This window comes from Mus caroli, chromosome 4 (assembly GCF_900094665.2).
Source record: "Mus caroli chromosome 4, CAROLI_EIJ_v1.1, whole genome shotgun sequence".
Classification (NCBI taxonomy): domain Eukaryota; kingdom Metazoa; phylum Chordata; class Mammalia; order Rodentia; family Muridae; genus Mus; species Mus caroli.
The window spans coordinates 52,370,053-52,382,302 of record NC_034573.1 but is presented as its reverse complement, the minus strand read 5'-3'; the positions used below and the strand labels follow the sequence as shown (position 1 = coordinate 52,382,302).

The 12,250-nt window shown below is 44.6% G+C and overlaps 1 protein-coding gene across 1 annotated transcript in view; it reads left to right on the top strand.

Moving 5' to 3' along the window:
* Window positions 1-343: 343 nt before the first annotated feature.
* The window catches only part of Ptgr1 (prostaglandin reductase 1), a 21,582-nt gene continuing 9,675 nt past the window's right edge, over window positions 344-12,250 (top strand). Inside the window, exons 1-6 of the mRNA XM_021161028.2 lie at window positions 344-421; window positions 2,620-2,735; window positions 4,480-4,525; window positions 5,526-5,582; window positions 9,517-9,684; window positions 10,982-11,099. Of these exons, the coding sequence (XP_021016687.1) occupies window positions 2,630-2,735; window positions 4,480-4,525; window positions 5,526-5,582; window positions 9,517-9,684; window positions 10,982-11,099 (495 nt within the window). The 5' untranslated portion in view covers window positions 344-421; window positions 2,620-2,629. The remainder of the gene's footprint in view (window positions 422-2,619; window positions 2,736-4,479; window positions 4,526-5,525; window positions 5,583-9,516; window positions 9,685-10,981; window positions 11,100-12,250) is intronic.

The following is a 12,250-nucleotide window of genomic DNA, read 5'->3' as shown; positions in this document are numbered from 1 at the left end:
CATGACTGCACACCTTTTTTGTTAAGGTTTCAGAGAACCTAGCACCGGCCTGGTGACAGGAAGTATCCAGCAGCAGCAGTTGGCTTAACTAATGCTGGCCAGAGGTGGTAGGATTTTTCCTGAATTAACTGGGTGGTAGTTTCTTGTTTTCTTTGCTTCTGATGCGAACATAAATTGTGTACTTAAGCAAAAAAGAAAAAAAATATTTAAACACACACACACACACACACACACACACACACACACACACACCTCCCAATGTCCCTTCCCTGCTGTGTGTGGGCAGAAGCTCCAAAGCTTCCAGAAGTTGCCCCTCCCTGGAGAAGCCCCGCCCTCACCGACCGCCCAGTATAAGTCAAGTCCTGGGCGCTTTGCGAAGCATTCAGAGCGGTCTCCCGGGAAGGAGTTTCTGTGAGCTTGTGTAAGTAGACTCTACACTACTATATTTGAGTCCTCTCCTTTTCTCTCTTCCCTCCTCCAACCCCTCTTTCTCCCCGCAGAGCATCTAGAGCCGGGTTGAGCAAGTGAGCGCGGCAGGCACCCCGACCCCGCCACACCTCACCCCACCGGTACTCGGCGACCCCTGGGTTCTGCACTTAGGAAGTTAGGGAGGCCGGGGTCGTCTCGCGGTCCTGCCCGTCCTTGGAGAGATTGAGACCCACACTAGGAATAGGGCAAAGTCGGCCTGCCTGTCCCGTTGTGGGTGCATGCAGCGCGACTGCCTGCATCCAGGAAGGCCTGGACCACGGAGTTTGCATGATTGCTAAACTGATTCAAATGAGAAGACAGGGGTGGGGATTTGCGCATGCGCAGTAAGAGCTACACTTGCAAAGCAGGCCACGTACCGAGAAGACCCTTTGCAAGGGGGGCCTACTAGACTTGTGGCGAGTTCAGAAGGACCAGGCGCTGCCGTTTTGGAAAAAGAGACGAAATTATGTATTGTTAAAACAAAAGGGAAACCCGCCTGTGAAATAGATGTCTCCGCGTGTGAAAGTGCTTATCACACAAGTCCTATGACTTGAGTTCGATCCGTGAAACCACGGGTGGAAGGCGGGAACCCACTCCTGAAGTCGCTTCAGGCTCTTAGTGACACGCAAGCGCCCTCACCCACACACCTGCATCATGTACACACGAACTAGTAATAACAGTAAACTAGATTAAACCTGAGCGAGCATGCCTGTTATCTTGGCATGTAGAAGCAAGAGGATGGAAGGTTCCAAGACAGCTTCTGCTATAGTGAGTTCAAGGCTAGCCTTGGCTACACAGACAGGAGCTGTAATCAGAAAAACAAGTTGAGCCGGGCAGTGGTGGCACATCCTTTAATCCCAGCACTTGGGAGGCAGAGGCAGGCGGATTTCTGAGTTCGCGGCCAGCCTGGTCTACAGAGTGAGTTCCAGGGCAGCCAGGGCTATACAGAAAAACCCTGTCTCAGAAAAACTAAACCAAACCAAAAAGAAAACAAAACAAAAATCTAAGAAAAAGAAAAACAAGTTGAACTCATGAATATGGGGTGAAGTGATAGTTATTAGAGGCTGAGAGGGCTTAAAGTATTTGTGAAAGGATACAGAAACATGAGTGTGGCTCTTTAAACAATAATGATATATAACAATAATAATAATAATGATAGTTCAAACCAAGCAGATTATTTCTCATAAAAATAGAAGCTAAAGAAGACGATGGGTGTGTTAGGCACTCTACATTGCAGACACTGTGTCCTATCAAGGTAAGTTTTAATTTGTCAATTTAAAAAATCTTACTTTGCAGGACAGGTGACATGGAGGCTGGAGAGATGACTCAGACGTTAAGATCACTTGTATAGGGTTCGGTTCCGATTATCAGGACCACATAATGGTTCTCATGAAGCTCGGATTGTAAGATCACTAAGGCCAGGCTGGGTTTCGAGAACCCACGTTGCAAACAGCTACAAGCCAATAGGAAGGGCAGGGCTTTGGATTGGCTCCCCACCCTATGTCCAGGGTGAACTAACTGGTTAGCCTTGATTGCTTATCTGAAGGATTCACTGGAGTCCCACGTGATGATGGGTTGCTCTGAGTTTCTAACCCTTGAAAGCACCGGCACCTTTGTTTATCTGTTGGTTTTGCCTGGAGGCAAGATGAAACCAAGTAATTGATTTCTGCCTTGGAGCCAAAACCAGAGAAAATTAGATGGAGCCGCTGCGCCCCCTAGTGGCTATGAAGTCCATGCTTCTGTAGGAAAAGGACAAAACAAACCTGTCTTTGGTTCTCTGTATTTGAGGCTTTCCTGAAGATTCACAGCAGGAGAGGTGAGGAACTGCAGGACTTTGCACGTCCATTAGTTGTTTAATGTTCTAGAGAAATTCCAGCATGGCCCGGACAGAATTTTCCAGGTTACATTTTTCTTTGCTTTGAGTGTTTGTTTTAGCCTGTTTCCGCATCTATACACCTGAGTCTTGACAGGAAAATCATGGGAATAAAATGAGATCAGACACGTGAAGTGCTTAGCATAATGCCAGAAAGTTCTAAATGAATGTAGTAGAATGATAATATGCTAAATGATAATAGGGCTGTGTTTCCCAGCTTCAGTGCTATGCCCAGGGGCTCTAAGATGGTCATTGAGTCCACGTTTACCATGTTCTAGGTATACCAGGATGGTGCAGGCCAAGAGCTGGACCCTGAAGAAGCACTTCGAAGGCTTCCCTACGGACGGTAACTTCGAGTTGAAGACGGCTGAGCTCCCACCCTTAAATAATGGAGGTAAGGGAGATCTTAGCAGGGGCTGCAACAGTTTGCATCTGCTGCAGAAGAGCGTCCCGCCATTTGACTTCAGACAACAGTTTTTTTAAATTAGTTTACAGTTCTCTGTGTTAGCAGTTTGGCTAGTATAAAAGTCTCATTGTCATTCTAAGGATAGCAGGCTTCCTGCTGGGCTCAGGCTGCAGTTCCTGGGAGGCTCAGCCAAATTGGGTTCTTTCCCTGTAGTGTGGTCCTATGGTAGATCTAGAACAGCCTGGGGTTGGCAAACTCAAAAGTTTGAGAACTTTTCAAGCTTCTACTTATAGTACGTTTCTTAAAAATCCCATAGGTCTAAGTAAGTTGTCCAGATTCAAAGGCTGGCAAATTCCTTTTTTCTTTTTCTTTCTTTTTTGTTTTTATTTATTTATTTGTTTGTTTGCTTGTTTATTTATTTATTTATGCTACCTCCTCCTCTTCATGATCTGAGGTAACCACTGGGCTACATCCACAACCCACAGAAGATTTCTTGACTGGAAGGCCAGAACACAGTGGTGGGAGGTATCCGTGTCCATTTTGCAATCTGCCACATAAACCTTTTTAGGTTTTTTTTTCTTTCTTTGAAGCTTTAATGTCATCGTGCCCCGTCCCCAGGTAGGAAGTTTCTTTGATGAAGGTACTTTATCCTTCATGGCTTTGACAGAGGAGGAAGTCTCCTGTGTCCCCGAGAGTCTGATGGTGACAGCGAGTTGTGCCTGGCCAGAGCCCAGACTATGAGGGCTGTCTGTGGGGTGCCACAGTAAGCAAGCCTTTGAGAACAGGATGCAGGTGCTGTTCATGCCAGAGTCACTGTCCAAGTTTAAGGTGCAGTGGCCAAAACTTGGATCCAGAGTTTCAGAAAATACACAGTTGAAAGTCACTCTAACAAAGGCCCATCTTCTTTGGTATTCCTTGAGGTAGGTAATAAAATACTATGTGTCCTGGTTAATTTTTTTGTCACGTTAACATGAGCTAGAGTTATCTGGGAAGGGGAACCTCAGCCAAGGAAAACAGCTTTGTCAAATTGCCTGTAGGCAAGTCTTAGACATTTCTCCAGAACATTCTTGAAGAATGGATCATAGAGGAGGGCTCAGCTCACTATAGGCAGTGCCATCCCTGGAGAGGACTGAGTAAGTCATGAAAGTAAGCCAGTAAGAGTTCCTTTATGGCCTCTGCTTCAACTCCTGTTGAAGCAGGTTCCTTCCTGGAGTCCCTAGCCTGATGTCCCTTTATAATGTGGTGTGTAAGGGGACACAAACCCTTCCTTTCCCAAGTTAGTTTTGATCATGGTCTTTATCATAGCAGTAGAAAGCCAATTAAGATACTACATGAACACTGTCCTAAGGTGGTTACTAGTGTGGCCTTGGGTAAGTTACTCACCTTGACCTTAAATAGGATGGGCCAATAGTTGAAAACAGCAAACAAATGGCTCCATCTAAAATAATACAAGTAGCGTTATCATTGTCACCATCATCATCTGGGCTGAGCCGAATGGGAAAGCCCTTCTTATCGTCAGTAGAAAGCACGGGTGGGGAGCTGGACGTGAAGCTCATGGTAAGAGCCTTTCTCTCACATGCACAAGGCTCTGGAATCCATTGGCAGCATGGTAGGTTTAATTACGAATGGTACCTTCTGCCCCTAAGCAGAAAGAGTAGGCCCGGTTATTCAGAATGCCAGAATATTGTAGCCACCAGGTCTGTAACTACGTCTGGAATGCTTTGTTTTGTAGAGGTCCTGCTGGAAGCCCTGTTCCTCTCTGTGGATCCTTACATGAGGTACTGTCCCCTCCCCAGCTTCTTAGGTTGTATGTCAGTCCATGTTTTGAAGCACCGCAGCTCATCTTTTAAGACTGGCCTTGAGTAAAACACCAGGCTTCCCTGTTTTTCCCCCGTACTGTATCAGTTGATGAGACTCATGGCTGCTTATCTTCTGTAGGCAAGGTCAGCTCTGCACAGAGAAGTTGCTTCCATAATTGATGTGGGGGAAGTGGGGGGAGCCAACCCCCACCCCTGCCATTTACCACTGCAATCATTGAGCAGAAGTTACTAAGACTAAAACCAGCTCTTCTCGTCTTCTATTTACCAGTATTTTTTTGTTTTTGTTTTTTGGGTTTTTTTTTTTTTTAATTATGTGGTCCAGAGTTGACTCAAACTCATGATTCAGAAAACACTGAAGGTCAGGAAGGGAATAAATGCCCTTCAATGGTGCTTCAGCAATTTTTTTTAACCTAAGTGAGTCATACAGCCAATCAATCAATCAGTCAATCAATCGATCATATAGTTTTTTTTTTTTCCCTCATAGCTTGTTGGCAAAGATTCAACTCTTGGTTGAAAAAATACCATTTAACCGTGTTAACTAGCAAATGGGCGGGGTGGCTAGAACCTTGAGAAGCTGAGGCAGAAAGACCACGAGTTAAGACTAGTCATCCGGAGACTCCACTGAATGAAACCAAATGGTAATTACCATCCTTTTGGGGTTGGTTGATGTTGGGGTAGCACTAGTTTGTGCTGTATGCCATTGACAGACACTCACCTCCAAGCAAACACAGTGGTGGGACTCTCACATTCATTCGTAGAATGTGTACTTTTGGGTCCGAGGCAGAAACACTTCCCACCGTCTCTCACACGGTTGTGCCACCCAGGCAGCTTGGGTGCTGTTTCTGTACACAGTGTCCCAACCGTTTGCCACTGGCTTGATACTCAAGTTGTTTTCTTCCAGCTGGTCTCGAACACTAAGGATGGATTTTGTTTTTGTTTTTGTTTTTGTTTTTTTCAGAGTTGCAGCCAAAAAACTGAAGGAGGGCGACAGGATGATGGGCGAGCAAGTGGCCAGGTAATTTGTGCAATTGTGTAATTGGTATTTACACAAGTCCTGCTGTGTGGATAAGCAGCGCCTCTGGTTCCTGCCTGCTGGGCCTGCCTGCCTCTGTCTACCTGCTGCTCGATGCTGCTCCCTCCCCAACCTTTGTGGCTGTGTGGTTCACTGGGCGAGAACGAAGAGTGATGTGGCCCTGACCAAGGACTCCAAGCGAAATGACCTAAGGGAGGAATAGCTTGTTGGGCTCATAGTTTCCTAGGACTCAGTATGTGGCTCTTGCCTTGTTGATTCTGAGCCTGAACTGAGAAGGATCATGGCAGCAGGAGCCTGTCGCAGAGTCTTCCTGGCTCCAGGCAGACAGGAAGACAAAGAAGGATATGATAGATATGGATATGGAAATAGATGAAAGATGTAGATGGATATAGATATAGGTGATTGTTGCGGCCCGACCCGCAGTCCTCAACGCGAACGGTTCAACTGAGGATGGCAGTTCGAGCTGAAAAGAGAGGAAGCTAGACGGGGCGGGAGAAAGAATGAGGCCAAGACGATTTCATGTTCAAGGCCCCCCTTTACTAATTCCAACATTCAGTTATAAAGGAAGGGGGAGGGAACCCAATTTCCCGCCAAGTAACTCGGGGTCCAGTAGCAGGACGAACACGTGTGTGCCTCCAAGCAGCAAAGCGACAGGGTCCAGCAGTGGGCGTGGCAGAATGAATGAGCAGGAAACTCCACCCTTGAGCAAGCAGGTTCCAGGGTGGGGGAAGGGAGACCACAGGTGATAGATATGGATGTTAGGTAGAGATGATATATAGATGGTAGATATGGATATGTATATATAGAAGACAGAGTGAGAGCACCATGCTAACTTGCTTTCATTCTCTGCTTTTTTATTCTAAGCTCACAGCCTGTGGCAGCCTATGCTGCCTATATTCAAGGAAGTTCCCATATTAGTTAACCCCCCTTATAGGACATATCCCGAGGTGCGCACCTACTCATCTCCTAGGTGGCTCTCAACCAGACGAGTTGACAACACAAACTATGGTAGATGTAGAACTGTCCTTTCAGCCTCTCTGCCATCCTTACTTTTAGTGATATAAATAAAGTCCTATATATTTATTCATGATTATTGTGAAAATCAAATACATTGAAATTTGGGAATGGAAAGGTTTCCCTCTGAGTCAGTTGTTAATGCATTATTTCAAACCCTGTTAAGTACAGACATTTATGTATTTTTGATATGCTTGCCAGCAAACTGGCTTTTCCTCTCAGTAAGTCATACATTGTTTGTTGTCAGTGCATAAATATGCCATCTGTATTTGTTAAAAGCTAGAGATTACTCCATTACATTCTTCATTTAACTAAACCTACTACTGATAACAGCTATATTCAAAGTTTTCTACTACTAGTAATTCCTAATGAAGCTTGCATCTCTCTCTGTCTCTTTCTCTCTGTCTCTGTCTCTGTCTCTGACTCTGTCTCTCTCTGTCTGTGTGTGTGTGTGTGTGTGTGTGTGTGTGTGTGTGTTATTTGGCCCCTTAGACAAGAATGCTTTATATTGTATTCCCCAACATACAAATTCTACACAAAGATTGTATGTATGTTTTTAATTGTGAGCTACCTTATTTATTACTGTGTGCTGGTGGGGTGCAGGCATGCAAGGACCATGGTGCACAAATTGAGATCAGGACAGCTTCCAGGAGTCAGTTCTTTCTCTCTTTCTAACTGGGATCTGGGATTCAAGTCAGGTTCCCTGGCTTGTGGAGCAAGCCCTTTTATCCGCTGTGCAGTCTTACTGGCCTGAGATAGATATTTTTATGCTGAAAAGATGTTGACAAATTACTCTTCAAAAAAAAATGGCATGGGTATTTGCTTCCTTGAGCAGTATCAAGGAATCTGTTTGCTTGATCCTTGTGCCCCTCCTTGGCCATTGGACTTGGTGATCTGAGATGAACGGGATAGGGATGGGGGGCGGGGAACCTTCAGCTTAGTTTAGTTGGCCTTGCTTTTGTTACTTGCGATGTTAGTTTTCTTGTGAGTTCTTTGTCCACTTTATCTTATGAGTTACGCGTGTGTCCTTTGCACAGAAATGTCTGTAGTACTTTCCCTCTGCTTGACTGGTTTGCAGAGACTGCTTCTGTGCCAGGGCTGTTAGTGTGACAAATATTCGGTTCTTTGCCTTTCTCTGGTGTCTAATCACAGCTTAAAATTAAAGACATTTGTAATTGTGGCTTTCAGGTATCCTCTCATTTGCTTAAGAAATCTTCCAAAATGATGAAAAAGAGGTATTGAATTTTCTTTTATGCTGAAAGCAAGCCCGGCATCCAGTTTCCAGAGGAAGGCAGTGAAAGGGGTATAGAGTCAGGATCGGGACCAAAAGCTGTTGGCTCTGGGGATTTAACATCTGCTGATAGCAGCAGGGGATTAAAGGGGGGGGGGGCTTAGTTACTTGGGCTTTTCTCTGTGGCTCAAGGGCCCCTCATTGGCCAAGTGAGAGGCTTGGTGTTCACTAACTCTTCATGAGGCAGAGAGAAAAGAAACGAAATGAAGAAAGTCTCTCTCTCTCTCTCTCTCTCTCTCTCTCTCTCTCTCTCTCACACACACACACACACGCACACACACACTGATCGGAACCAACCTCCTGTTTCATCAATTTCACAAGTGTACATGCATACTTATACACATATACATACATATGTATGTATGCACATATATAGAGACAGACAGACACATAGAACCCAAATAGCCACACTTTATTTTTTCTCTCAGCCCATTTTTTACCTTCTTAGACAAAAGTTCTTTATAAAATTGTCTCATAGATAAAATGTTACACAAAAGGGAGTTACCGAAGGATGTTGATAGTAAGTTCAAAGCAGTGCTTCATTTTGTAAGCTCATTTTAAGTTCAAAGCAACAGTTTCACATGGCCTTGCTTTAGCATAGTGCACACCTGTGGTCCCATCCTCGGGCTTGACTTAGAATTAATGTTTTTCCTTGATCATCTGTGGCCTCATTTTTGAACCTGACTTAGAATGAATGTCTTTCCTTGATCACAAATTTGTCCCAAGCCTATTTTCCTTCTTAGTGCAATTGATAAAGCTCATTGTATTCCTTATTACGCAGCCTTACTTACTATTCTTTTCTTGATTCTAATTTTATTACATCTTTCAAACAACTAAAACTGTCTCCCAAAATTTTCTTTCTAAAATTATTTGAATCAAATTAGGAATGCGATAAAGCCATTAATTTATTTAAACAGCATTAATTTGTGAAAGTTCATCTTCATGTTGATCTTCAGGAAATTTACACAATAGGGTGGGCTGATGTCCAAGAATCATTAGGCTATGTAATAGTGGCAGGAAAGGCCTATCAGCAGCAAGAAGCAATCCTGGGATGAAGTTTCTGAGGCTATGTCTGTCCAGAGTGTACCCATGGTAGCCATGCAAAATAGTGGGCTATCCAGGAAACTCACTTGCTTGCCATAGCCTTTCCTAGATGGCTTCTGTCACCTTTATAGTTTTTTTTTTAATTAAAAATTCTCAGTGGCTTAACTTTTATGTTAATTTTTCTTTTCCACTGCAAAGTGTCCTTCCTACCTGCTTTACCTATCAGCAGCCTTTCTTCTGTAAAGTTTTATGTTTCATGCTAATCAAGGAAATGAACACATACTTGTGTTGGCAGAGGATAGGGGACAGAGGCACCTGGATCCAAAGGATAAAGGACCCTTGCTCAAAAGAAGGGATGTGAGCAGGGACGGGGATAGATGCTGGACCCGTTGTTAACGTTCTCCTCTGAAGGCTCTCACAATGGCTAAGAATTAAGGGGAGATACCCCAGGATCTCAGTCATGGACTCTTAACCTCAGCACCCTCTTGTGAGCATTCCCCACACAGACTCCTGACTCCCAGGAATGGGAAAAGGTATCACATGTCTTATTGTACTTTTATCTTTCAGAGTCGTGGAAAGTAAAAACTCAGCCTTCCCAAAAGGAACGATTGTAACGGCTTTATTAGGTTGGACATCACATTCCATTTCTGATGGGAATGGACTGACAAAGCTGCCTGCAGAGTGGCCGGACAAGTTACCACTGTCTTTGGCTTTGGGGACAGTTGGCATGCCAGGGTAAGTGTCCTGGGTGGGTTTTGTTTGTCAGAATGTCCAACAAGGAGAGATGTGAGGCAAAGACTGATGAGAGGGAAATGGTAGAATGAAGAAAGGAAGGAGCTCAAACTGAGTTAGTGGATAAATACAGAAAACGTTATATATAAAAGAATACTGTATAACCCTTAAAAGGAAGGAAGTCTTGGCATTTATGATATTGTAGATGAACCTGGAAGACATAAGTGTAGTAAGTCAGGTACAGAAAGATAGACACCACATGATCTCACTGTCATCCTGTGTCAGCTGCTTCTTTCTGGGAGAAGTGCCCAGGAGCAGAAATGTTAATGGAGGGAAGATTTCTGCTTGGTCGTGGTTTCCAGAGGCTTCAGTTCATACTGTTGCTTTGATGGACGGCAAGGGGGATGGTCATGGTGCCAGGGTCGTGATGGGGCAGACTTGCCTATCCTTTGGCATTCAGGAAGAAGAGAAACACAGCAAGGAGCCAGAGATGAGATGCATCTTTCTAGGGCATTGCTGACAGTGATCCGCTTCCTCCAACTGGTCCCTGCCTCCTACCAATGCCATCATATTATGAATCCATGCAATTAATGCTTTGATTACAGCAGAGCCCTCATGATTTAATCACTTTGCCAATAGATCTCTGAGTTTGAGGCCAGCCTGGTCTACATAGCATGTTCCAGGCCAAGCCAACATGGGCTACACAGTGAAATCTGTACCAGAAAAAAAAGAGGAAGGGGGTAGGGAGTCCAAATTAATATTTTCTTTTCTAAATTGTTGGTTCTTTAAGTTCCCCTTAGGCTAAAGCAGCTTAATAAATTCTGCCTAGGACTTCTTTTGTTGTTGTTGTTGTGGACCTTTCTATCTTACCTCTGTTTTGTTTCTAAGAGGAAGCGAGGTTTTGTTCCTTAGGTCAGTGTGTCTTGTGAAAGCTGACTCTAAAGATCCCATGGAGGTAGATTGTGAAAGGAGATGCTGGTTGACACTGGTATAACAGAGCCAGAAAATGTGACACTTAGGTTGTAGAGAGAGGTTGTGTGTGTGTGTGTGTGTATCTGTGAAATTGTGTTGGTATGTAATATATGTTTTCCCAGCACTTGTGAAATGGAAGGAAGGTTGTAATTTAAAAGGTTGGGCTACATAGCAAAAGAGGAGGAGAGGGAGGGGGGAAATGGGAAGGGGGAGGGAGAGGGCAGGGGGGGAGGGGTTGTGGGAAAAGAAAGGACAGGGAGGGGGAGAAGGAGGGGACTAGGGAGAGAGAGGGAGAGCACTCTCACACATCCTTATGTTCTTTCCTTAGCCTCACTGCCTACTTTGGCCTGCTTGACATCTGTGGCTTGAAGGGTGGAGAAACCGTGATGGTCAGCGCAGCAGCAGGAGCAGTGGGCTCTGTTGTGGGCCAGATAGCTAAGCTCAAGGTAAGTGTCTCCCTCTAGTCATGCCTCTGCAAGACTCAGTGTGCGCTGAGAACAGCAGCGCCTGCAGAGGGTTCTCTGGACTCAAGGGGTGTGCAGTCAGCTTACTGCGACTAGCTTAGAAGTTAGAGGCTGGGAGGGCACAATGAGGAGAAGAGAATAGTAAAGATGAGCTGACCAGTGTTGACTGATAACTACAGGACAGGTCGGGAGTGGGCCAGCTAGACTGCTGAGTACTAGCACTATTTTTCTATTGTTGTTGTTATTGTTGCTGCTACTATTATGATTACTACTAGTAGTAGTAGCAGTAATAGTAGCAGTAGTGGTATTTTTACTAAGTATTCTCTTGCTCAATTTAGAGGGACAAAGGAAGGGGAATAGAGTTGAATCTTGGGCTATATCCAATAGCCAAGGGTTGGTCTTTATTACTAAGAGGAGCTTGAACTTGAGTGAGGTTGTAGGAAAGATTTACGTACGTAAATACATAGGTGAGAAAGCAGCTGGATCTTGAATCTTCCTCCAGCTTTTGTTGTGCTGACTTTACAGACAATGAATGGCATTTGTTTTCCGGAGCCATTTTAGCATTCCATACACCCTTGGGACTGATTTAGTAGTTTTGGGGGTAAGGCTGGTAATTGAACCCAGGGTCTAGTACATGCTTGGCACAGGCTCGACCACTGAGCTATACCCCAGTCCCTGATTTGATAACATTTAGAGAGAATTTTGCCTCTGTCTTTTATACCTGAGTTTGATTAGGAGGTTTTTGTTTTTCTTTTTCTGAACTCCGAATGTCTAACTATATTCAGGATAGGCTAGATTTATAAAATGAATTAGAAGTATTTCCGATATATAGATTGCAAATGCTTTATTAAAACTATGGAGAGCTGGGGAGATGACTACATGGTAAAGGAGCAAGCTGTATCTGCCTGACGACCTGAGTTCAGGCACTGGACCTGATATAAAGGTGCAAGGGGAAGGAGAGAGCTGGCTCCACTGAGTTGTCTCCTGACCTCCATATGTGTGCTGCTATGCATGCATGCATCCATACTCATGTGTCATGAGCACACACACACATGCCCAATAATAAGTATAAAGTTTTAAAAATCCTTGCGGGGTGGTGGTGGTGGTGGTGGTGGTGGTGGTGGTGGTGGTGG